Source organism: Staurois parvus, unplaced genomic scaffold (assembly GCF_062004578.1).
Source record: "Staurois parvus isolate SC_StPar_1 unplaced genomic scaffold, SC_StPar_1.0 ptg000039l, whole genome shotgun sequence".
NCBI lineage: Eukaryota > Metazoa > Chordata > Amphibia > Anura > Ranidae > Staurois > Staurois parvus.
Genome location: NW_028317835.1, coordinates 442,660 through 469,977, shown reverse-complemented (window position 1 = coordinate 469,977; position 27,318 = coordinate 442,660). Strand labels below are relative to the sequence as shown.

The 27,318-nt window shown below is 48.3% G+C and overlaps 2 protein-coding genes across 4 annotated transcripts in view; both read right to left on the bottom strand.

Annotated features, from left to right (window-relative positions):
- Positions 1-23,174, bottom strand: part of LOC149470530 (uncharacterized) — a 41,425-nt gene extending 18,251 nt beyond the window's left edge. The window contains exons 1-2 of one of the 3 annotated variants that reach the window (XM_089662645.1): positions 22,737-23,120; positions 6,260-9,015 (exon numbers count right to left, since the gene is read on the bottom strand). In XM_089662645.1, coding sequence (XP_089518771.1) covers positions 7,424-8,848 — 1,425 coding nt within the window. In that variant the 5' untranslated portion in view covers positions 8,849-9,015; positions 22,737-23,120 and the 3' untranslated portion in view covers positions 6,260-7,423. Of the gene's footprint in view, positions 1-6,259; positions 9,016-22,736 lie in introns of those variants that run through there. The other 2 variants (XM_089662639.1, XM_089662654.1) reach the window with 2 other exon arrangements.
- The window catches only part of LOC149470528 (uncharacterized), a 235,815-nt gene that overhangs the window by 129,671 nt on the left and 78,826 nt on the right, over positions 1-27,318 (bottom strand). The gene's annotated exons all lie outside the window — the stretch shown is intronic.

The window sequence follows — 27,318 nt, the reverse complement described above, 5'->3', positions numbered from 1 at the left end:
TCGGCATGTACAGGAGAGGAGTGTGGGAGGTATGACAGTGATCGGTATGTACAGGAGAGGAGTGTGGAGATATGAGAGTGATCTGTATGTACAGGAGAGGAGTACGGAGGTATGACAGTGATTGGTATGTACAGGAGAGGAGTGTGGCGGGTATGACAGTGATCGGTATGTACAGGAGAGGAGTTTGGAGGTATGACAGTGATCGGTATGTACAGGAGAGGAGTGTGGAGGTATGACAGTGATGGGTATGTACAGGAGAGTAGTGTGGAGGTATGACAGTGATAGGTATGTACAGGAGAGGAGTGTGGAGGTATGACAGTGATAGGTATGTACAGGAGAGGAGTACGGAGGTATGACAGTGATGGGTATGTACAGGAGAGGAGTGTGGAGGTATGACGGTGATCGGTATGTACAGCAGAGGAGTATGGGAGGTATGACAGTGATCGGTATGTACAGGAGAGGAGTGTGGAGGTATGACAGTGATGGGTATGTACAGGAGAGTAGTGTGGAGGTATGAGAGTGATAGGTACGTACAGGAGAGGAGTGTGGAGGTATGACAGTGATGGGTATGTACAGGAGAGTAGTGTGGAGGTATGACAGTGATAGGTATGTACAGGAGAGGAGTGTGGAGGTATGACAGTGATAGGTATGTACAGGAGAGGAGTACGGAGGTATGACAGTGATGGGTATGTACAGGAGAGGAGTGTGGAGGTATGACGGTGATCAGTATGTACAGCAGAGGAATATGGGAGGTATGACAGTGATCGTTATGTACAGGAGAGGAGTGTGGAGGTATGACAGTGATGGGTATGTACAGGAGAGTAGTGTGGAGGTATGACAGTGATAGGTATGTACAGGAGAGGAGTGTGGAGGAATGACAGTGATGGGTATGTACAGGAGAGGAGTGTGGAGGTATGACGGTGATCGGTATGTACAGCAGAGGAGTATGGGGGGTATGACAGTGATCGGTATGTATAGGAGAGGAGTGTGGGAGGTATGACAGTGATGGGTATGTACAGGAAAGGAGTGTGGGGGGTATCACAGTGATCGGTATGTACAGGAGAGGAGTGTGAAGGTATGACAGTGATGGGTATGTACAGGAGAGGAGTGTGGAGGTATGACAGTGATCGGTATGTACAGGAGAGTAGTGTGGAGGTATGACAGTGATAGGTATGTACAGGAGAGGAGTGTGGAGGTATGACAGTGATGGGTCTGTACAGGAGAGGAGTGTGGAGGTATGACGGTGATCGGTATGTACAGCATAGGAGTATCGGGGGTATGACAGTGATCGGTATGTACAGGAGAGGAGTGTGGGAGGTATGACAGTGATGGGTATGTACAGGAAAGGAGTGTGGGGGGTATGACAGTGATCGGTATGTACAGGAGAGGAGTGTGAAGGTATGACAGTGAACAATATGTACAGGAAAGGAGTGTGGGGGGTATGACAGTGATCGGTATGTACAGGAGAGGAGTGTAGAGGTATGACAGTGATCGGTATGTAAAGGAGTGGAGTGTGGAGGTATGACAGTGATCGGTGTGTACAGGAGAGGAGTGTGGAGGTAAGACAGTGATAGGTATGTACAGGAGAGGAGTGTAGAGGTATAACAGTGATGGGTATGTACAGGAGAGGAGTACGGAGGTATGACAGTGATCGGTATGTATAGGAGAGGAGTACGGAGGTATGACAGTGATCGGTATGTACAGGAGAGGAGTGTGGAGGTATGACAGTGATCGGTGTGTACAGGAGAGGAGTGTGGAGGTATGACAGTGATCGGTATGTACAGGAGAGGAGTACGGAAGTATGACAGTGATCAGTGTGTACAGGAGAGGAGTGTGGAGGTATCACAGTGAATGGTATGTACAGGAAAGGAGTACGGAGGTATGACAGTGATGGGTATGTATAGGAGAGGAGTGTGGAGGTATGACAGTGATCTTTGTGTACAGGAGACGAGTGTAGAGGTATGACAGTGATCGGTATGTACAGGAGAGGAGTACGGAGGTATGACAGTGATCGGTATGTACAGGAGAGGAGTGTGGAGGTATGACAGTGATATGTATGTACAGGAGAGGAGTGTAGAGGTATCACAGTGATGGGTATGTACAGGAGAGGAGTACGGAGGTATGACAGTGATCGGTATGTACAGGAGAGGAGTGTGGGAGGTATGACAGTGATGGGTATGTACAGGAGAGGAGTGTGGAGGTATGACAGTGATCGGTATATACAGGAGAGGAGTGTGGGGGGTATGACAGTGATGGGTATGTACAGGAGAGGAGTGTGGAGGTATGACAGTGATCTGTATGTACAGGAGAGGAGTGTGGAGGTATGACAGTGATGAGTATGTACAGGAGAGGAGTGTGGAGGTATGACAGTGATCGGTATGTACAGGAGAGGAGTACGGAGGTATGACAGTGATAGGTATGTACAGAACAGGAGTGTGGGGTTTATGACAGTGATCGATATGTACAGGAGAGGAGTGTGGAGGTATGACAGTGATCGGTATGTACAGGAGAGGAGTGTGGGGGGTATGACAGTGATTGGTATGTACAGGAGAGGAGTGCGGAGGTATGACAGTGATTGGTATGTACAGGAGAGGAGTGTGGGGGGTATGACAGTGATGGGTATGTACAGGAGAGGAGTATGGGAGGTATGACAGTGATCGGTATGTACAGGAGAGGAGTGAGGAGGTATGACAGTGATCGGTGTGTATAGGAGAGGAGTGTGGAGGTATGACAGTGATTGGTATGTACAGGAGAGGAGTGTGGGGGGTATGACAGTGATTGGTATGTACAGGAGAGGAGTGCGGAGGTATGACAGTGATCGGTATGTACAGGAGAGGAGTGTGGGGGGTATGACAGTGATCGGTATGTACAGGAGAGGAGTGCGGAGGTATGACAGTGATGGGTATGTACAGGAGAGGAGTGTGAAGGTATGACAGTGATAGGTATGTACAGGAGAGGAGTGTGGAGGTATGACAGTGATAGGTAAGTACAGGAGAGGAGTACGGAGGTATGACAGTGATGGGTATGTACAGGAGAGGAGTGTGGAGGTATGACGGTGATCGGTATGTACAGCAGAGGAGTATGGGAGGTATGACAGTGATCGGTATGTACAGGAGAGGAGTGTGGAGGTATGACAGTGATGGGTATGTACAGGAGAGTAGTGTGGAGGTATGACAGTGATAGGTATGTACAGGAGAGGAGTGTGGAGGTATGACGGTGATCTTTATGTACAGCAGAGGAGTATGGGGGGTATGACAGTGATCGGTATGTACAGGAGAGGAGTGTGGGAGGTATGACAGTGATGGGTATGTACAGGAAAGGAGTGTGGGGGGTATGACAGTGATCGGTATGTACAGGAGAGGAGTGTGAAGGTATGACAGTGAACAATATGTACAGGAAAGGAGTGTGGGGGGTATGACAGTGATCGGAATGTAAAGGAGTGGAGTGTGGAGGTATGACAGTGATTGGTATGTACAGGAGAGGAGTGTGGAGGTATGACAGTGATCGATATATACAGGAGAGGAGTGTGGAGGTATGACAGTGATGAGTATGTACAGGAGAGGAGTGTGGGAGGTATGACAGTGATTGATATGTACAGGAGAGGAGTGTCGAGGTATGACAGTGATCGGTATGTATAGCTGAGGAGTGTGGAGGTATGACAGTGATCGGTATGTACAGGAGAGGAGTGTGGAGGGTATGACAGTGATCGGTATGTATAGCTGAGGAGTGTGGAGGTATGACAGTGATCGATATGTACAAGAGAGAAGTGTGGAGGTATGACAGTGATCGATATGTACAGGAGAAGAGTGTGGGGGGTATGACAGTGATCGGTATGTACAGGAGAGGAGTGTGGGGGTATGACAGTGATGGGTACGAAAAGGAGAGGAGTGTGGAGGTATAACAGTGATCTGTATGTACAGGAGAGGAGTGTGGAGGTACAGTATGACAGTGATCGTTATGTACAGGAGAGGAGTGTCGAGGTATGACAGTGATTGGTATGTATAGCTGAGGAGTGTGGAGGTATGACGGTGATCGGTATGTACAGGAGAGGAGTACGGAGGTTTGACAGTGATCGGTATGCACAGGAGAGGAGTGGGGGGGGGAATAACAGTGATTGGTATGTACAGGAGAGGAGTGTGGGTGTATGACAGTGATGGGTATGTACAGGAGAGGAGTGTGGAGGTATGACAGTGATCGGTATGTACAGGAGAGGAGTGTGGAGGTATGACAGTGATCGGTATGTACAGGAGAGGAGTACGGAGGTATGACAGTGATCGGTATGTACAGGAGAGGAGTGTGGAGGTATGACAGTGATGGGTATGTACAGGAGAGGAGTGTGGAGGTATGACAGTCATCAGTATGTACAGGAGAGAAGTGTGGGGGGTATGACAGTGATGGGTATGTACAGGAGAGGAGTGTGGAGGTATGACAGTGATCGGTATGTACAGGAGAGGAGTGTGGAGGTATGACAGTGATCGGTATGTACATTAGAAGAGTACGGAGGTATGACAGTGATCGGTATGTACAGGAGAGGAGTGTAGAGGTATAACAGTGATTGGTATGTACAGGAGAGGAGTGTGGGAGGTATGACAGTGATCGGTATGTACAGGAGAGGAGTGTGGAGGTATAACAGTGATTGGTATGTACAGGAGAGGAGTGTGAGAGGTATGACAGTGATTGGTATGTACAGGAGAGGAGTGTGGAGGTATGACAGTGATCGGTATGTACAGGAGAGGAGTACGGAGGTATGACAGTGATTGGTATGTACAGGAGAGGAGTGTGGTGGGTATGACAGTGATCGGCATGTACAGGAGAGGAGTTTGGAGGTATGACAGTGATCAATATGTACAGGAGAGGAGTGTGGAGGTGTGACAGTGATGGGTATGTACAGGAGAGGAGTGTGGAGGTATGACAGTGATAGGTATGTACAGGAGAGGAGTGTGGAGGTATGACAGTGATGGGTATGTACAGGAGAGGAGTGTGGAGGTATGACAGTGATCGGTATGTACAGGAGAGGAGTATGGGGAGTATGACAGTGATCGGTATGAACAGGAGAGGAGTATGGGGAGTATGACAGTGATGGGTATGTACAGGAGAGGAGTGTGGGAGGTATGACAGTGATGGGTATGTACAGGAGAGGAGTGTGGGGGGTATTACAGTGATCGGTGTGTACAGGAGAGGAGTGTGAAGGTATGACAGTGAACAATATGTACAGGAAAGGAGTGTGGGGGGTATGACAGTGATCGGTATGTACAGGAGAGGAGTGTAGAGGTATGACAGTGATCGGTATGTACAGGAGAGGAGTGTGGAGGTATGACAGTGATCGGTGTGTAAAGGAGAGGAGTGTAGAGGTATGACAGTGATCGGTATGTACAGGAGAGGAGTACAGAGGTATGACAGTGATGGGTATGTACAGGAGAGGAGTACGGAGGTATGGCAGTGATCGGAATGTACAGGAGAGGAGTGTGGAGGTTTGACAGTGATCGGTGTGTACAGGAGAGGAGTGTAGAGGTATGACAGTGATCGGTATGTACAGGAGAGGAGTACGGAGGTATGACAGTGATCGGAATGTACAGGAGAGGAGTGTGGAGGTATGACAGTGATCGGTGTGTACAGGAGAGGAGTGTGAAGGTATGACAGTGATAGGTATGTACAGGCGAGGAGTGTAGAGGCATCACAGTGATGGGTATGTACAGGAGAGGAGTGTGGGAGGTATGACAGTGATGGGTATGTATAGGAGAGGAGTACGGAGGTATGACAGTGATCGGTATGTACAGGAGAGGAGTGTGGAGGTATGACAGTGATAGGTATGTACAGGCGAGGAGTGTAGAGGTATCACAGTGATGGGTATGTACAGGAGAGGAGTGTAGAGGTATAACAGTGATCGGTATGTACAGGAGAGGAGTACGGAGGTATGACAGTGATTGGTATGTACAGGAGAGGAGTGTGGAGGTATGACAGTGATGGGTATGTACAGGAGAAGAGTGTGGAGGTATGACAGTGATAGGTATGTACAGGAGAGGAGTGTGGAGGTATGACAGTGATGGGTATTGTCTTGGAAATTCGCTTTAACGAATTTCTCCTTACCGTGAGTACTCGCAGTTGGATGCGCAGAAATCCCCCATAAAGCTGTGCGAATCTCGCTTACCACGACTGCAGCCAAACTACACGATTCCTGCCCATCCAAATACTTTGGTTCTGTTGAATTTGTGGGTGATGGAGCTCCGTTACCCTGGAATGATCACACGACACTCTAAGGCTGGTTGCAATCCACATAAGGGCTGATTTTAGGCTCAGCTCTCTGTTTTATTAAGAATACACACATGCCCCACACATGAATAAAGTCAATCCCTCCCACCGAACAATACAATGGGGAGTACCTATACAGAGGATATACATTCCAATTGGAGCATAGCCTTTGCTATTATCTATCACTGGTCCTCCCCCATGAACCTTCTGAGGTCAGCAGACTTCCTCCCCTTCCCCCCTATGAGCCATCTGAGGTCATATTTCCTGTCCTACTAGCTTCTATTGGTATGCAAAATTCTCTGCACAAGCACTCTCTAAAAATATCAGTCTGTACCTGGATGGGCCCGATACGATCTTTATTAAAACACATCCATCCCAGATATAGTTCAGATTAGTAATGGGTTGTAAGATATGCACAAGCCTACACGTGGAGTTCACACCGCTTGCGCATTGCGTTATGAAGCCCACGTGGTACCATGCTGCTGATATGTGGATACAGGCCCACGGTCTACTGACAGCAGCATTCGCATGGAATGCCGTGGTGGTATACACGCCGGTCTATAAGCGCAGATCTGCCATCTCATCCATTACCAAGCCGAGTACTGTAATACATACATTGTACATGCGCATGGCCCAATTGCAGCCTTCAGAGCTTTAATTAAGCCACACGAGAGACATATGAATAACACGAATACATGACACATTTAAAGTTCGACCAACAATACAAAATTTCCATGACATTCCCTCCTGTTTTATCATATTCTCCTCGTGTCCCTTCTTGATCTTCTTCAGCTTGATGGGTGTAGTCTCAAACTTCAAAGAGTTCCTGTAGTTGTCCCTGAGAATAAAGCTCCACGGGGTACCTGAAACAACAAGACCCGACGCAAACTCGACGCAAACAGGCTTGATTGAAGCGATGATCCTCAAGAGCGTTGGAACCTTCACTACAGGAAGGCTCTTGCAAAAACCACAAACAGACTTGTGGTATGAATAAAGCTTGTGATCCCACGGTGGTCTGGGGAGATCCAGCAACAGATTCTCAAATTGCCCCTGCAGACGGGGCCACACAAGGCTGGTCTCGACCCAGACAGTTTTCCAAATCGCAGACACAAACCATGATGAGGCTTGAAGCTTGCTTGAAGGTCTTGGAGAATGTGGTCTTCAGAGAGATAAATTAGAGGGAAGCCAGGACGTAATCTGTAGAGAAGGTGGTTGGTTGGTGAGGTCTTCCTCCGATCAGTGGTTGGAGTGGGATCCCAGGAGCGGGCATGGAGATGTGGTCGTCTGCCCGAGCTTGGTTTACACGGTCGATGAGGCAACAGGAACATCTCACCGCGGCATATAAAAGGCAGATGAAAAAGAGAAGCATCAGGATATACACTCCCACTTCCTTCAACCAAGATCCGATGGAGAACAGGAAATCTCCCAATCCTCCCAAACCCTTGAACGGATTCCAACCCTCACTAGCTATAGCTCTAGCTTTTCCCTGTAGTTCACTAACTTTGTCCATATGGGCCTGGACCTTGTCATCGGTGTCTTCTATCCAAGTACAACAATCCTCTCCGATGAACTCACAGAACCACCCTTTGGCGGCTAAAAGGTAATCAAGGGCCATCTTCTCCTGAAGCACTAAAATTCCCATCTGCCGTTGTTCTTGGGCAATTTCTCTGACAGCCTCTACGGTCTCGTTAAACATACTATCCACGATGACAGAAAAATTGTTCAGGCGCTTCATAAGTTCTATTCCCCATCCTGTCCATGAGGGGAACCAAGCCCATGCCTGGTCGCCCTCAGAGAACAGTTCCCTGCGAACTCTCCCTGCCATCCTTACCTTCTTGTGGACCATCAACTCTTCATGGTCCATCACTACATAGGATGCGGGGACTAGCTTTATGAGGGCACACGAACCTTTCGCGTTCTGGGGAAATGTTCTATAGGCTGCCGAACCACACAGAAAATAGTATGGACCTGTCAGAGCAGAGCAGGAAGAGTTCCTCGTTCGGCCTCTGGTACTGAGCAACAGTTGCACAGACTGGGGGATTGCTCCCTCAGTCTGCACATCACATCCGTCCTTCCAACACACGTGGTCTGGTCGGTCAGTGTGGTTACTCAGAAAGGAAGTCTGGTTAGTCAGATTGACAGTTATACCTCCCTCACAGGTGGTAATCCCAACAAACTTGTTACCTGTGCCAAAGCTGATGTTAAAGCACACCTGAGGGCTGCCTAGCTGCCCAGTTACCCATAATGGACTGGTGAGGGCCCTACAGGAGCTAGAGCTAATATTGGTGCTGAAACTGATGTTACCTGCTAAAAATGTGTCATTAAGTTCTACCGACAAATGTCTACGTGGGGGCTGACCAGGGGTCCCTTGCTTTTTCATGCCGACGCGGATGTCATATAGGGCATGAACAGCGGCCATTGCGGACATGTGATGACTGGGTGGGGGCTTAGAGCATACCCAACAGTTGGTTTTGTTGGCGGTTCTGGCTAAACGCAGGTGCATTTTAAATAAAAGGTTGGGGTATCTGCCATCTTTTCCTCCGTTCACACACATGTAAGACATACAAACAAAAAGAAAAAGGAAAATGACACCCCTCATTCTCTGGTGTAGCTGAGAAGCTTCTTGCAGTGGCTTGCGTGCACCCAGTTGTCTCGTCCCTCGAGCTTGAGTGAGGTAGGTGTCGTCAGCTGGACTTGGTATGGTCCGGTGAACCGTGGCTCGAGTCCGGTTCTTTGATGTTTCTTTAGGACGACCCAATCACCTGGCTCAATAGAAAGAACACCTGTTATTGTATTTGGATCGGGGAGCGATTCGCGAACCCGATGGTGTATCTTCTGCAGCTCCCGTTGCAGAGATTGCACATAACCTGTAAGCTGTGAATGCAAAGACAACAACTGTTGAGGAAAGTACAACCCTGTTTTGGGAGGTCCCCCAAACAACACCTCGTAGGGTGACAGCCCATGTGGTTGCCGAGGGGCATTCCGGATGGAATAGAGGGCAATGGGGAGACACTCAGGCCAAGGTTTTTGGGTATCGGAAGACGTTCAACCTTACCGCTACTCTCGGGGTGATACGGGGTGTGTCGCCGCTGACTCCAGTTCCACCAAAGAAATGCAGTCGTGTCCTTTGGAAGAGAGATTAGTAGTGGACAAAGAAGACATGTTAGCAGAAGAGGTGTTAGTATTGTTAGTCGTGTTGCAAAATTCAGCACTGTCATTGTTGTCCTCCCCCCCCTTCTCATCTTCCGACACAGGAAGAAGAGAAGCTGGGTTAAGAATAGTGCATCGTTTGATAGTGAGGTTAGTAGGGGTTAGGAGGGTTTTCCCCTGAGAGGGGTACCTTGCCTTGGATGTCCTGTTTTCGCAGGACCGTTCTTGCTGCACTGGTGTCAGTGAGGCAAGGGAGGGGATATTTTAATTCCTCTAGAAAAAGATGGATCTGGGCCGACACCGATTTGTCAACTTCCTATGAGAATTCATAGGAGTTACTTACCATGGTGGTCATAGGGGCGGAGGACTCATCAGGAATGAACTGCCACCGACCTTTAGGTAATTGGGGACAGCTCCTCCTCATGTGCCCCGTTTGGTGGCACTGGAAGCACCTGGGTGGGGGCCTATCCTTCCTGTGACCCAGATCCCTTGGTTTTTCGTGTGGGGTCTGGGACATAAGAACTTTGGCCTTGTCTTGTTTTCTTCTATCCATTTCCCTCTCTATTGCCGCAAGAGTGGAAAGGATAGCAGGGATAGACATCTCATTATATTCGGGTCGGGCCAGAACCAGCCTTTCCCGAATTTTAGTATCGATGCCTTCCAAAAATTTGGCCCGCAACAGAATGTGCGTCGCGGTCACCTTTACCCCTTCAGTTGGAGCATCAGGTCCAACTTCCAGATCCGCATCCAGTGCCGCCTGCTTGAGACGGCGCCAGAAGCAGGCGCTTTCCTCATTAGGACCCTGGGTGAGCTTCATCATGTCCGTAGTAGAGGTAGCACCATACATTTCTGGAAGCTTTGCCTTTAGCTGTGTACAGAACTCTTTGCCCCCTGAAGTCATCTCCTCATGCGTGGTTATAGAGCACCCTGCAATCACTGTACTGGCCACTTCCATGCCCACCTTTGCCCGTAGGATCTGTGCACAATCTGACCCGCTCATACCATAGCTGAACTGGTTTTGTCCAAACATTCGAGCAAATCCTCTCGGATTGACTCGATAGTCCGGGAGCTCAGCCAGAATAGTGCGGATCTCTGCCGGGGTGAAGGGGACATGCCAAACTACCCGTTCCCCTAAAGTCCGTTCCCCCCGTGCATTGGGAGGACCTTCAAATTGCTGCACCCTGACTGGATAGGCCTCGGTCCGGGAAGAGTGCAAGGGCTGACCCAGCATCATCGGTGGGCTTAGATTAACCACCTCGCTTACTGCACCTTCAGGTTTGAGGTCCCTCAGATCAGGGTATAGCTGGGGGGCAGGGGTCTGATCAGTGGTTCGTAGCGCTTTGATGCAATCCGCCCTGTTTTTTAACCGGGTGTCTATTCCCCTTGATTCACAGATAGTCTGCAAATCGGTTGTTGAGTAGGCTTCATAGTTGGAAACAGAAGGAGCTGGGGTGAAGCAGGGAGAAGGGAGAGGTAGAGGCAGAGGCTGAGGCATAGAGACAGAAGACACAGAAGGTATGTCAAGAGTGACGTCACTAACAGAAGAGACAGGTGCAGTTATACTTATCTCAGCCACTGTTGGTTGTTGGGGGACCCCAGTAGACCCTGATCCTGCCTGCCTTAGTAGAGTCAGCCCTGAAAGAGCTTCCTCCACCTCTGACACTGGATCCTCCTGTTTTATTCCCTCTGGAGGCCAGGTATACATCACCTGGTTCTTCCGGACAGACACCAGTTTATGTATGCCTTGCTTCCCTAATCGGATTGACCTGTGAAGCCATAGCTGTGCGATCTCTAGTTCTGACGCCTGCATCCGTGGTTCAAATTCAGAGATGAATTTTTCCCACCTCCATGCGTCAAATGTACCTTCCCGGGGAATTTCCCATCTGGTACCCTTCAACCATTTATTCCACCTTTTGAGGGGTTCTGTAGACTTCCCCCCCAAACTCACCTTCATCAGTTGTGCAGCTGTCCTTACCCTGAAGAGGGCTGGTTCCCCCTCTCTCTTCATGGACTGACTACTGCCCATCGTGACTAGTCACTGGTATATATCCCGCGTCCGGGTACCTGTTTACCCCCTGGAGCACTCGGTGGGATCCTACCGAGAGGCCTGATTCCACCACTTTCCCAGCACAGCGTAATTTATGTGATACTTATCGATCACCCGAAGCGCATCAAGTGGCGGTCAGACTGAGAGCACACCTCCCACTCCCACAGCGCAATTTGTGTGATCCTGACCACCCGAAGTGTTTGTGGTAACCAGGATTTCCCTGGACCGCCCACTCACACAGCGTAATTTATGTGGTTCTCATCACCCACTGTGTTTGGCAGGCCACACCGCACAATGATGAAAGTGGCTTTTCTCTCCCTGCACACAGTAGCTAACACAAGTCAAAACAAAAAGAGGGGTTCTTGGATGTTACTTAGGGGTCACTGGTTGGGCAGAAACCTGCTAACTGACCTTTAGGAAATTTGTGTAAAAAGAAAAAAAACTTTCCTAATACACACAGAAAAACCCTTTTTCAACCTGAAAAACTGTTAAAAAGGACAAAGTGGATCCTTATGAAAAACACGGGACGTTTCACAGTAAAACAATTACACCGAGGTAAACCGAAAAACTGCGCCAAAAGTAACCTTGTTGCTGACTCAAAAATCACTCCTATCAGCACCGCTAAACGATCCACGTTATACACGCAATCTTTACTGCAACCACCTAAAACCGTTTACACAAAAAGTCTGCTGGACGTGAAACACGCGACACAGCAGCTTAAAACAAACCCGCTTTACAATAAGGAACTACTTTTAACAGGAAAAACACAAGAAAAACATAATCACTATACAAGAAATCTATGTGCAAAAACCCAGACTTCACCGCGCTCATTAAATGTGGAACACGTGAAGGGAAAACTCGCTTAATACACTTTAAATTGGCTGGCAATACGCAAATTTAAAGCTAAAAGCAAACAAATGAAACTGTAAAAAATTTGGATTAAAAACACAATATGGGTCAAATGCATATAGGAAACTTCATGCACATTGCATAGAGATTACTGCACATTTGGTAGCCAACAAAATGGCCACCAAACAAAAGGAGTCCATGTGGTTTAGTCAAGAAAATGACCCCCCACAGAGGAGCACATGGCAGATACTAGAATGACCCCCCACAGGGAAGCACATGGTAACGCTAGAATGGCCCCCCACAGGGAAGCACACGGCAGCCTCTAGCCTCAAAATTGCCTCTTACATAAAACAGACGTTTGGACAGAACATACACTGGACAATTACACAACAATATGAAGCACACATACAACACAATTTGGGCACAATCACAGAACGGACATAAAACACCAACATATCACACTAACATGCACATGTAACAGAAAGGACCCCCTGCTGCATGCTTGCTGGGAGCAGTAATACCACAAAACATTGTACAGATCACATACACACAGAGATCTTACAACAGTTAACAATTAACCTAAGCCTTTCAGCACTGTAATAATTACCTCACGTGGAGGGGGGTAAAGCAATCACCACAGTACCTACAGCCCACAAATACTTACCTAACACTATGCAACAACTTTTACCCACTAAAACATATACCCGTTTAATTTTTGGTTGGAAGATTTTTAAACTTGACCAAATCCAGCCAACCAAAACCCACCCCCCCTGCTGCTCTCAGCAGAGACAAACCCTCGTCTTTTCACCCACAAATCAAGAGTTTAGGACAAAAAACGAGGTCCTTGTTAAGCGGTATTTCTTGTTAGCTAACAGAGAGCGAAATCAGCCACACGAACACGCAAAAAGCGATCCTCTTAATGGCAGAGAGACCTGAAATGTGCCGGCATACTTTTTGCTAGTTCATGATGGCCATTCCCCCCTCGTTCTAGGTTAGCTACGCAAGAATACGCGTTAGTATCCACCAGGCTCGCCAAACTGTCTTGGAAATTCGCTTTAACGAATTTCTCCTTACCGTGAGTACTCGCAGTTGGATGCGCAGAAATCCCCCATAAAGCTGTGCGAATCTCGCTTACCACGACTGCAGCCAAACTACACGATTCCTGCCCATCCAAATACTTTGGTTCTGTTGAATTTGTGGGTGATGGAGCTCCGTTACCCTGGAATGATCACACGACACTCTAAGGCTGGTTGCAATCCACATAAGGGCTGATTTTAGGCTCAGCTCTCTGTTTTATTAAGAATACACACATGCCCCACACATGAATAAAGTCAATCCCTCCCACCGAACAATACAATGGGGAGTACCTATACAGAGGATATACATTCCAATTGGAGCATAGCCTTTGCTATTATCTATCACTGGTCCTCCCCCATGAGTCTTCTGAGGTCAGCAGACTTCCTCCCCTTCCCCCCTATGAGCCATCTGAGGTCATATTTCCTGTCCTACTAGCTTCTATTGGTATGCAAAATTCTCTGCACAAGCACTCTCTAAAAATATCAGTCTGTACCTGGATGGGCCCGATACGATCTTTATTAAAACACATCCATCCCAGATATAGTTCAGATTAGTAATGGGTTGTAAGATATGCACAAGCCTACACGTGGAGTTCACACCGCTTGCGCATTGCGTTATGAAGCCCACGTGGTACCATGCTGCTGATATGTGGATACAGGCCCACGGTCTACTGACAGCAGCATTCGCATGGAATGCCGTGGTGGTATACACGCCGGTCTATAAGCGCAGATCTGCCATCTCATCCATTACCAAGCCGAGTACTGTAATACATACATTGTACATGCGCATGGCCCAATTGCAGCCTTCAGAGCTTTAATTAAGCCACACGAGAGACATATGAATAACACGAATACATGACACATTTAAAGTTCGACCAACAATACAAAATTTCCATGACAGTATGTACAGGAGAGGAGTGTGGAGGTATGACAGTGATCGGTATGTACAGGAGAGGAGTATGGGGAGTATGACAGTGATCGGTATGTACAGGAGAGGAGTGTGGGAGGTATGACAGTGATGGGTATGTACAGGAGAGGAGTGTGGGGGGTATTACAGTGATCGGTGTGTACAGGAGAGGAGTGTGAAGGTATGACAGTGAACAATATGTACAGGAAAGGAGTGTGGGGGGTATGACAGTGATCGGTATGTACAGGAGAGGAGTGTAGAGGTATGACAGTGATCGGTATGTACAGGAGAGGAGTGTGGAGGTATGACAGTGATCGGTGTGTAAAGGAGAGGAGTGTAGAGGTATGACAGTGATCGGTATGTACAGGAGAGGAGTACGGAGGTATGACAGTGATCGGAATGTACAGGAGAGGAGTGTGGAGGTATGACAGTGATCGGTGTGTACAGGAGAGGAGTGTGGAGGTATGACAGTGATAGGTATGTACAGGCGAGGAGTGTAGAGGCATCACAGTGATGGGTATGTACAGAAGAGGAGTGTGGGAGGTATGACAGTGATGGGTATGTATAGGAGAGGAGTACGGAGGTATGACAGTGATCGGTATGTACAGGAGAGGAGTGTGGAGGTATGACAGTGATCGGTGTGTACAGGAGAGGAGTACAGAGGTATGACAGTGATGGGTATGTACAGGAGAGGAGTGTGGAGGTATGACAGTGATCGGTATGTACAGGAGAGGAGTGTGGAGGTATGACAGTGATCGGTATGTACAGGAGAGGAGTGTGGAGGTATGACAGTGATCGGTATGTACAGGAGAGGAGTACGGAAGTATGACAGTGATCGGTATGTACAGGAGAGGAGTGTGGAGGTGTGACAGTGATGGGTATGTACAGGAGAGGAGTGTGGAGGTATGACAGTGATAGGTATGTACAGGAGAGGAGTGTGAAGGTATGACAGTGATGGGTATGTACAGGAGAGGAGTGTGGAGGTATGACAGTGATCGGTATGTACAGGAGAGGAGTATGGGGAGTATGACAGTGATCGGTATGAACAGGAGAGGAGTATGGGGAGTATGACAGTGATGGGTATGTACAGGAAAGGAGTGTGGGAGGTATGACAGTGATGGGTATGTACAGGAGAGGAGTGTGGGGGGTATTACAGTGATCGGTGTGTACAGGAGAGGAGTGTGAAGGTATGACAGTGAACAATATGTACAGGAAAGAAGTGTGGGGGGTATGACAGTGATCGGTATGTACAGGAGAGGAGTGTAGAGGTATGACAGTGATCGGTATGTACAGGAGAGGAGTGTGGAGGTATGACAGTGATCGGTGTGTAAAGGAGAGGAGTGTAGAGGTATGACAGTGATCGGTATGTACAGGAGAGGAGTACGGAGGTATGACAGTGATCGGAATGTACAGGAGAGGAGTGTGGAGGTATGACAGTGATCGGTGTGTACAGGAGAGGAGTGTGGAGGTATGACAGTGATAGGTATGTACAGGCGAGGAGTGTAGAGGCATCACAGTGATGGGTATGTACAGGAGAGGAGTGTGGGAGGTATGACAGTGATGGGTATGTATAGGAGAGGAGTACGGAGGTATGACAGTGATCGGTATGTACAGGAGAGGAGTGTGGAGGTATGACAGTGATCGGTGTGTACAGGAGAGGAGTACAGAGGTATGACAGTGATGGGTATGTACAGGAGAGGAGTGTGGAGGTATGACAGTGATCGGTATGTACAGGAGAGGAGTGTGGAGGTATGACAGTGATCGGTATGTACAGGAGAGGAGTACGGAAGTATGACAGTGATCGGTATGTACAGGAGAGCAATGTGGAGGTATGACAGTGATCGGTGTGTACAAGAGAGGAGTGTGGAGGTATGACAGTGATAGGTATGTACAGGCGAGGAGTGTAGAGGCATCACAGTGATGGGTATGTACAGGAGAGGAGTGTGGAGGTATGATAGTGATCGGTGTGTACAAGAGAGGAGTGTGGAGGTATGACAGTGATAGGTATGTACAGGCGAGGAGTGTAGAGGCATCACAGTGATGGGTATGTACAGGAGAGGAGTGTGGGAGGTATGACAGTGATGGGTATGTATAGGAGAGGAGTACGGAGGTATGACAGTGATCGGTATGTACAGGAGAGGTGTGTGGAGGTATGACAGTGATCGGTGTGTACAGGAGAGGAGTACAGAGGTATGACAGTGATGGGTATGTACAGGAGAGGAGTGTGGAGGTATGACAGTGATCGGTATGTACAGGAGAGGAGTGTGGAGGTATGACAGTGATCGGTATGTACAGGCGAGGAGTACGGAAGTATGACAGTGATCGGTATGTAAAGGAGAGCAATGTGGAGGTATGACAGTGATCAGTGTGTACAGGAGAGGAGTGTGGAGGTATGATAGTGATCGGTGTGTACAAGAGAGGAGTGTGGAGGTATGACAGTGATAGGTATGTACAGGCGAGGAGTGTAGAGGCATCACAGTGATGGGTATGTACAGGAGAGGAGTGTGGGAGGTATGACAGTGATGGGTATGTATAGGAGAGGAGTACGGAGGTATGACAGTGATCGGTATGTACAGGAGAGGAGTGTGGAGGTATGACAGTGATCGGTGTGTACAGGAGAGGAGTACAGAGGTATGACAGTGATGGGTATGTACAGGAGAGGAGTATGGGAGGTATGACAGTGATTGGTATGTACAGGAGAGGAGTGTGGAGGTATGACAGTGATCGGTATGTACAGGAGAGCAGTGTGGAGTTATGACAGTGATCGGTGTGTACAGGAGAGGAGTACGGAGGTAAGACAGTGATCGGTATGTACAGGAGAGGAGTGTAGCGGTATCACAGTGATGGGTATGTACAGGAGAGGAGTGTGGAGGTATGACAGTGATCGGTGTGTATAGGAGAGGAGTGTGGAGGTATGACAGTGATTGGTATGTACAGGAGAGGAGTGTGGGGGGTATGACAGTGATCGGTATGTACAGGAGAGGAGTGTGTGGGGTATGACAGTGATCGGTATGTACAGGAGAGGAGTGCGGAGGTATGACAGTGATGGGTATGTACAGGAGAGGAGTGTGAAGGTATGAAATTGATGGGTATGTACAGGAGAGGAGTGTGGAGGTATGAAAGTGATGGGTATGTACAGGAGAGGAGAACAGAGGTATGACAGTGATCGGTATGTACAGGAGAGGAGTGTGGAGGTTTGACAGTGATCGGTATGTACAGGAGAGGAGTGTGGAGGTATGACAGTGATCGGTATGTACAGGAGAGGAGTACGGAGGTATGACAGTGATCGGTATGTACAGGAGAGGAGTGTGGAGGTATGACAGTGATCGTTATGTACAGGAGGAGTGTGGGTTGTATGACAGTGATCGGTATGTACAGGAGAGGAGTGTGGGGGGGCATGACAGTGATCGGTATGTACAGGAGAGGAGTGCGGAGGTATGACAGTGATCGGTATGTAAAGGAGAGGAGTACGGAGGTATGACAGTGATCGGTATGTACAGGAGAGGAGTACGGAGGTATGACAGTGATCGGTATGTACAGGAGAGGAGTGCGGAGGTATGACAGTGATGGGTATGTAAAGGAGAGGAGTGTGGGGGATATGACAGTGATGGATACGTAAAGGAGAGGAGTGTGGAGGTATGACAGTGATCGGTATGTACAGGAGAGGAGTATGGGGGGTATGACAGTGATCGGTATGTACAGGAGAGGAGTGTGGGAGGTATGACAGTGATGGGTATGTACAGGAGAGGAGTGTGGGGGGAATGACAGTGAACAATATGTACAGGAAAGGAGTGTGGGGGGTATGACAGTGATCGGTATGTACAGGAGAGGAGTGTGGGGGATATGACAGTGATCGGTATGTACAGGAGAGGAGTACGGAGATATGACAGTGATCGGTATGTACAGGAGAGGAGTGTGGAGGCATGACAGAGATGGGTATGTACAGGAGAGGAGTGTGGGGGGTATGACAGTGATCGGTATGTACAGGAGCAGAGTACGGAGGTATGACAGTGATGGGTATGTACAGGAGAGGAGTGTGGGAGGTATGACAGTGATCGGTATGTACAGGAGAGGAGTATGGGGAGTATGACAGTGATTGGTATGTACAGGAGAGGAGTATGGGGAGTATGACAGTGATCGGTATGTACAGGAGAGGAGTGTGGGAGGTATGACAGTGATGGGTATGTACAGGAGAGGAGTGTGGGGGGTATTACAGTGATCGGTGTGTACAGGAGAGGAGTGTGAAGGTATGACAGTGAACAATATGTACAGGAAAGGAGTGTGGGGGGTATGACAGTGATCGGTATGTACAGGAGAGGAGTGTAGAGGTATGACAGTGATCGGTATGTACTGGAGAAGAGTGTGGAGGTATGACAGTGATCGGTGTGTACAGGAGAGGAGTGTAGAGGTATCACAGTGATGGGTATGTACAGGAGAGGAGTACGGAGGTATGACAGTGATGGGTATGTACAGGAGAGGAGTGTAGCGGTATCACAGTGATGGGTATGTACAGGAGAGGAGTACGGAGGTATGACAGTGATGGGTATGTACAGGAGAGGAGTGTGGAGGTATGACAGTGATCAGTGTGTACAGGAGAGGAGTGTGGGGGGTATGACAGTGATCGGTATGTACAGGAGAGGAGTGTGGAGGTATGACAGTGATGGGTATGTACAGGAGAGGAGTATGGAGGTATGACAGTGATCGGAATGTACAGGAGAGGAGTGTGGAGGTATGACAGTGATGGGTATGTACAGGAGAGGAGTGTGGAGGTATGACAGTGATCGGTATGTACAGGAGAGGAGTGTGGAGGTATGACAGTGATGGATATGTACAGGAGAGGAGTATGGAGGTATGACAGTGATCGGTATGTACAGAAGAGGATTGTGGGGGTATGACAGTGATGGGTACAAAAAGGAGAGGAGTGTGGAGGTATAACAGTGATCTGTATGTACAGGAGAGGAGTGTGGAGGTATGACAGTGATCGGTATGTACAGGAGAGGAGTGTGGAGGTATGACAGTGATCGGTGTGTATAGGAGAGGAGTGTGGAGGTATGACAGTGATTGGTATGTACAGGAGAGGAGTGTGGGGGGTATGACAGTGATTGGTATGTACAGGAGAGGAGTGCGGAGGTATGACAGTGATCGGTATGTACAGGAGAGGAGTGTGGGGGGTATGACAGTGATCGGTATGTACAGGAGAGGAGTGTGGAGGTATGACAGTGATCGGTATGTACAGGAGAGGAGTACGGAGGTATGACAGTGATCGGTATGTACAGGAGAGGAGTGTGGAGGTATGACAGTGATGGGTATGTAAAGGAGAGGAGTGTGGGGGATATGACAGTAATGGATACGTAAAGGAGAGGAGTGTGGAGGTATGACAGTGATCGGTATGTACAGGAGAGGAGTATGGGGGGTATGACAGTGATCGGTATGTACAGGAGAGGAGTGTGGGGGGTATGACAGTGAACAATATGTACAGGAAAGGAGTGTGGGGGGTATGACAGTGATCGGTATGTACAGGAGAGGAGTGTGGAGGTATGACAGTGATCGTTATGTACAGGAGAGGAGTGTGGGTTGTATGACAGTGATCGGTATGTACAGGAGAGGAGTGTGGGGGGGCATGACAGTGATCGGTATGTACAGGAGAGGAGTGCGGAGGTATGACAGTGATCGGTATGTACAGGAGAGGAGTACGGAGGTATGACAGTGATCGGTATGTACAGGAGAGGAGTACGGAGGTATGACAGTGATCGGTATGTACAGGAGAGGAGTGTGGAGGTATGACAGTGATGGGTATGTAAAGGAGAGGAGTGTGGGGGATATGACAGTGATGGATACGTAAAGGAGAGGAGTGTGGAGGTATGACAGTGATCGGTATGTACAGGAGAGGAGTATGGGGGGTATGACAGTGATCGGTATGTACAGGAGAGGAGTGTGGGAGGTATGACAGTGATGGGTATGTACAGGAGAGGAGTGTGGGGGGTATGACAGTGAACAATATGTACAGGAAAGGAGTGTGGGGGGTATGACAGTGATCGGTATGTACAGGAGAGGAGTGTGGGGGATATGACAGTGATCGGTATGTACAGGAGAGGAGTACGGAGATATGACAGTGATCGGTATGTACAGGAGAGGAGTGTGGAAGTATGACAGTGATGGGTATGTACAAGAGAGGCGTGTGGGGGGTATGACAGTGATCGGTATGTACAGGAGAGGAGTACGGAGGTATGACAGTGATGGGTATGTACAGGAGAGGAGTGTGGGAGGTATGACAGTGATCGGTATGTACAGGAGAGGAGTGTGGGGGATATGACAGTGATCGGTATGTACAGGAGAGGAGTACGGAGATATGACAGTGATCGGTATGTACAGGAGATGAGTGTGGAGGTATGACAGTGATGGGTATGTACAGGAGAGGAGTGTGGGGGGTATGACAGTGATCGGTATGTACAGGAGAGGAGTACGGAGGTATGACAGTGATGGGTATGTACAGGAGAGGAGTGTGGGAGGTATGACAGTGATCGGTATGTACAGGAGAGGAGTACGGAGGTATGACAGTGATCGGTATGTACAGGAGAGGAGTACAGAGGTATGACAGTGATCGGTATGTACAGGAGAGGAGTATGGGGGGTATGACAGTGATCGGTATGTACAGGAGAGGAGTGTGGAGGTATGACAGTGATGGGTATGTGCAGGAGAGGAGTGTGGAGGTATGACAGTGATGGGTATGTGCAGGAGAGGAGTATGGGGGGTATGACAGTGATCGGTATGTACAGGAGAGGAGTGTGGACGTATGACAGTGATCGGTATGTACAGGAGAGGAGTATGGGGGGTATGACAGTGATCGGTATGTACAGGAGAGGAGTGTGGAGGTATGACAGTGATCGGTATGTACAGGAGAGGAGTATGGGGGGTATGACAGTGATCGGTATGTACAGGAGAGGAGTACGGAGGTATGACAATGATTGGTATGTACAGGAATGAATCAGATGAGGGCAAGGAGGGTGATCGGCACGGTGGGGCAGCAATTACTGGAACCGATCCCCTGTACGGCTCTCTCTGCAGCAGCTGAAAGTCGGCTTCTTCTCCTCTCTCTGGCCGGATTTCAGCTGCAGATAGAGCTATACAAGGGATCAGTTCCAGTAATTGCCCCTCCCCCTTTGCCCCACCACCACACCCATCACCTTCCCTGTGCACCATATGTTTCCTTTTGCTGCCCGGGGCCCCCCACCGCTGCAGTACTTCCGGGTTCCCTCCTCTGCTTCCCTCCCACAGCTAAGAGCACAGGTCCTCTAAATATGTCACACTTAACAGCCCCTTATTCTCCTGAATGAACAGAATGATTGATCAGTACCGAGCACTCACTGTGTTCATTCCTAACTAAATCATATTAAACTTTTTTTGGGGGGAGGGGCCCTATCAGATTGGCTGTATGGGGCCCTGTTGTTTGTAACATCTTCCCTGTTCATACCCTCCACTTGATTCTCCATCTCCTCAATGTGAAGGAAATAGAAGTACAAGTGGAGGCAGTACAAAGGCCCCGGAGAGGAGATTGGTCAGGAAGGGTCTCTGCTCCACCATAACCCTGAATTCTCGGAGTGTCAGGACCCAGCTTCATACCCTCTTGCTCCTCTATCCCCTCAACCCGGAGGAAGTAGAAGTACAAGTGGAGCCAAAGCAATGACTCCAGGAAGGAGTATCAGCATTCTGATGACATTTCTGGGTCTACGCTCCACCATAACTCTGGTTCTCGGAGTGTCAGGTCCCAGTGGGTTCTCCTGGTGTCTCTCCTGTTATTCTGTCTCGGACACATCAGAGGAACATGGTGGGAGATCGGCCTGAATGTCCTTCCTAGGAGGGAATACCGGAGCCATTCTGAGGCCCAAATGATGGCCGGCAATGAGGAGGAAACCAACACTGAGAAGTAGATTGTGATGCCGGATTTACTGAAATCCTAGATCAGCAGTTTAGTTCCTCCAACATTTGGAGAACGCGGTGACCCTCTTTATCAAGCTTACAGACAGAGAGAGAAAGACAAATGCCCGCCATAGACGGTTCGAAAATCGGCTGATTTTTTGGATACCCTGTTACTTTGAGATTGATATCTCTAAATGCGCAGTGTGATTGCGCGTCTGGTGAGTGCGCAGTCTTTACACTTTCCCTTATCACCAACCATTTGGACCAGTCATTTGGATCTGGAAGACCCATAGACACCTTATTATTTGGACTATACCTGACACCGTGCACATGGCGGGTCACTGATTAGTGACGCAATACACTTTTAAGTATGTATTTGCACTATGTCACTTTCTCACTTGTTTTTTAGGATTGTTATTTTAATATATTGATGTTTTATTATATTTAGAAGCTGTTTATTAGGCTTGACATATCATATGATGATGATGTTTAAGCACTACACCCTGCTATTATATTATTAAGGAATAGGAACCTGACTTACCTATGTGGTCTGAAGTGGAGGAGATCCCATGCTGGTGGCCGTGTGTATAAGATGGAGACGGAGAACCTGTTTGACTGGTTGGAACCAGCTGTAAAATGTCCGAAAACAGGGAAGTGTTTCATGTACAGGATGTAGCATTTCGTACATCTCACACTGGGATTTCCTGGGTTGGTCTCATAATGAGGAACATGAAAATAACTGATGAATACAGAGGGTGCAGTATGGAGAGCAGAGACTACACCGTGTTCCAAATGATTCTGCAAATGATATTTCCTCATTTCCCTCAATAATTGATGTAAATATCAGTCGGCAGAATTCTCAGGTTATCAGCTATGAAGAGGACAATTCACATTTTATTGAACAAACCTCCTAATGATAACAGGATTTGTGTTCCGGATTATTCCGCACAGGAAGTTTCCAAACACTTTCTAGGTTGTAAAGAACTGAAAATTGTCATTTGTTGTGTTTGCAGCAGATTTACTGAAATCAAAAGCCTTTCAATCAAACTTTTCCCAACATTGTAACTTTGTAAACATTTGAAGCGGTCACGTTACATTGTAACACAGGAGCCCTTATCTGATAGCAGATCACAAGTCTGGCATCCATTGAACTTGGGAGTTTTCGGACAGTTTCTGCTTGAATTTGTTTGCAAGATGTCAGAATAGCCTCCCAGAGCTGCTGTTTGGATGTAAACTGCCTCCCACCCTCATAGATCTTTTGCTTGAGGATGCTCCAAAGGTTCTCAATAGGATTGAGGTCAGGGGAGGATGGAGGCCACACCATGACTTTCTCTCCTTTTATCCCCATAGCAGCCATTGATGCAGAGGTATTCTTTGCAGCATGAGATGGTGCATTGTCATGCATGAAGATGATTTTATTACGGAAAGCATAGTTCTTCCTTCTGTACCAGGGAAGAAAGTGGTCAGTCATTAACTCCACATACTTTGCAGAGGTCATCTTTACACCTTCGGGGACCCTAAAGGGGCTGACCAGCTCTGTTCCCATGATTCCAGCCCAAAACATGACTCCACCACCGCCTTGCTGACGTCGTAGCCTTGTTGGAACAGGGTGGCCGTCCACCAACCATCCACTACTCCATCCATCTGGACCATCCAGGGTTGCACGGCACTCATCAGTGAACAGGACTGCTTGAAAATGAGTCTTCATGTATTTTTCTGCCCAATGCAGCCGTTTCTGCTTGTGAGCATTGGTTAGTGGTGGCCGAATAGAAGGTTTATGCACAGTTGCAGGACTCTGGAGGACTCTACACCTTGATGTCCGTGGGACTCCAGAGGCACCAGCAGCTTCAAATATCTGTTTGCTGCTATGTAATGGGATTGTAGCAGCTGCTCTCTTGATCCGATGCCTGGATCTGGCAGAAATCTTCCTCAATGTGCCTTTATCTGCACCAACCCGTCTGTGCTCTGAATCAGCCACAAATCTCTTCATAGTGCGATGATCACGCTTACGTTTTCCTGAAATATCGAATGTTTTCATCCCTCGTCCAAGGCATCAAACTATTTCACTCTTTTCAGCAGCAGAAAGATCCTTTTTCTTCCCCATATTGCTTGAAAATGGTGCTCTGCTTAACCCCTCCCCCTCCGGAGGACTTACCCTCCTTAATGACCACGCCTCTTTTTGCTACTCAGCGCTGCACTAATTCAACTGATAATTGCACGGTCGGGCATTGCTGCACCCAAACAAAATTTACGTGCTTTTTTTCACACAAATAGAGCTTTCTTTCGTTGGGATGTCATCACCTGTGCGCTTTTTATTTTTCATGCTATAAACAAAAAAAATCAAAAATTTTTAAGAAAAACAATATTTGTTACTTTCAGCTATAAAATATATAAAGTAACCTCAAAGTTAGTTATAAATTTCACCAAAATGTCTCCCGCTCCATGTTTATGGGAAAAGGACCCCAATAAGTGGATATTGATTGCTTTGTGTGACCGTTATATCGTCTGCAGACTATGGGAGAGATACTGCAATTTACGCCTTTTTTTGCTATACAGCACTGCCTAGTTTAACGGACAATTGCACGGTCATGCAACACTGCACCCAAATTAAATTTACATCCTTTTTTTCCCACAAATTGAGCTTTCTTTTGGTGGTATTCGATCGCCTGTGCGGTTTTTATTTTTTGCACTATAAAAAAAAGTCTGAGAATTTTGAAAAAAAAACAAAACAATATTTTGGACTTTTGCTATAAAACATGTCCGGTAAAAAAATGTAAAAATCAAATTTAGTCATAAATTTCGACCAAAATGCATTCTGCGACATGTCTTTGCTAAAAGAAATCCCAATACGTGTAAATGAATTGGTTTACGTGAAAGTTATAGCGTCTACAAATGGCGGGAAAGATAGTGGGATTTTTTTTTTTAATTATACTAACGGTGGCGAACAGCGACTTATGGCGGTCATCAGCGATTTATGACAGTGATCAGTGACTTATGGCGGTGATCAGCGATTTATGACAGTGAACAGCGACTTATGGCAGTGATCAGCGATTTATGACAGTGAACAGTGACTTATGGCGGTGATCAGCGATTTATGACAGTGATCAGCGACTTATGGCGGTGATCAGCGATTTATGACAGTGATCGGCGACTTATGGCGGTGATCAGCGATTTATGACAGTGATTAGCGACTTATGGCGGGACTGCGGCGGACATTCTGACACTGGGAGGAACTGACTTGGGGTTACTGACATCCCCAGTGACACCAATACAGTGATGAGTGCAAAAAAAAACACTGCCACTGCTACTAATGGCACTGGGGAGGAAGGGGTTCACTTTTGAAAGGGTTAACTGTGTGAGGGGAGTGTTTTACTAGGGGGCGGGGGTGTGTACTGCACAGGGACACGCTGATCCCGGGAGATAAAGTCTTCTCTCAGGATCAGCCTGCTCTGAACTGACAGATGACAGAGCTGCAATGTAAACACTGCCGCCGTGCTATCTGTCAGTGATTACCGGTAATCGGCGGGAGTCGGCGGGTAATGACCGGCTGGGATCCGGTGATGGCCTCCCGCTGCCTCCATCAACGGGACGGGTAGGGCGGGCACACGACTCTCGGGCGCCTCCTACCTGTTTTGCACAGCAACGTTAAAAGACAGGTGCCGCTCTGCCACAGTAAAAACACTGTGTGAGGAACTGTCCCTGTGTGATCACATTTTGCCCTTTCTGTTCTGGTTTTCTCCCCTTTGTAAAGCTGGACATGTTTCACAGACATTCTACACTGTTTAGGGAAATGTGACCTTGTAGTCTTTCACTTCTAATAGAGTTCATACTGTATTGTTAGTTGTTGGGTTTGTTGTGGGTGGGGAAAACCCGGTGCCAGGCTGTCTGGTGGGGGTGGGGTTGAAGCTGTATATACTGAGCTGTGTTTAATAAAGAGTCATTCATTATTCACCCTACACGAAGTTCCGACTCGTGGTTTTGGGTAGAGCAAAAGGGAGGGTTTTTAGGTATAATATCTGCCTTGGGAGAGTGCTGGAAGACTTGCTGGAAAAGAGAACCATTGGGTGGGACATATCGCTCTGCACGAGGAAGCCCAGGCAGAACGGTTCCGCCACAATTGGTTGGCAGCGGTGGGATCTTTCCTCATTGCGGAGAAAGTCCAAACTAGCAACCAGGACCCCATCTTTTTCACGGAGACGTCCCTGCTCAGCCAGATGGATATATGGGACCTCCGGAAGCCAGCCCTCCAAAGCCTGCTTGTTGCTCGGGGAGGTATCGCTGGCTCCAAGACCAGAGAGGAACTGTTGGGCGAGATTATGGCCCTAGACCAAGCGGATGCGCACCCCACTTTACCTGATGCACCCTCCGCTATGCTTGAAGCAAACACTGCTCTGCCAGAAGAGAACTCCGCTTCACAGGAGGAGTTAGAGGAACAGAGCAGCTCATCAGCCCCTGAAACACCAGGCCCACTTAGCACCACACAGAGACCCCTATACCATTCGGATTTACAACAAGAGGTGGAGTGGCGTTTGGCTCTGTTCGGCAGCGCTCCCACCTCCGAACAGATTTCCAAGGCCCTAGACTGCGGCTTAGTCACTCCCGGTCATCAACCAAGGACTTGGTCTGGGAGAGGATTACCTCCCGCCTTCTCCAGACTGCAACCGGACCAAAGAAAATTCCCTACGCTGTTTTTAAAACTTTCTCAGAGGCGGATGGGGACATTGACAGCTTTCTTCAGGACTTTGAACGGTTGTGCACCATCCATGGTGTGGCAGCCCAAGACCGGGTCCCCATTTTGAGCAGCAAGCTAACCGGTCGGGCTGCAGATGCATTCAGAACTGTAACCGACAGCTACTGCTTGGATTATGATTTTGTTAAGGAACACTTGCTGGCTTCTGCCAGGGGTGCCGGGGGACGGACAGTCCCAGCTGAGTGTAACGGATGTAGATAACAGCACACGGCTGCCTCCCAAGGAACAGGCCCGCCAACTGCTCCAAGAACACCGAGGGCTGTTCTCGTCTTTGCCTGGTTACACCACCACAACTATCCACCGGGTAGACACGCAGGGTCAGGCCCCCCTGAAGCAGGCAGCCTACCAAGTTCCTCAGTCCATCAGAGAAGGG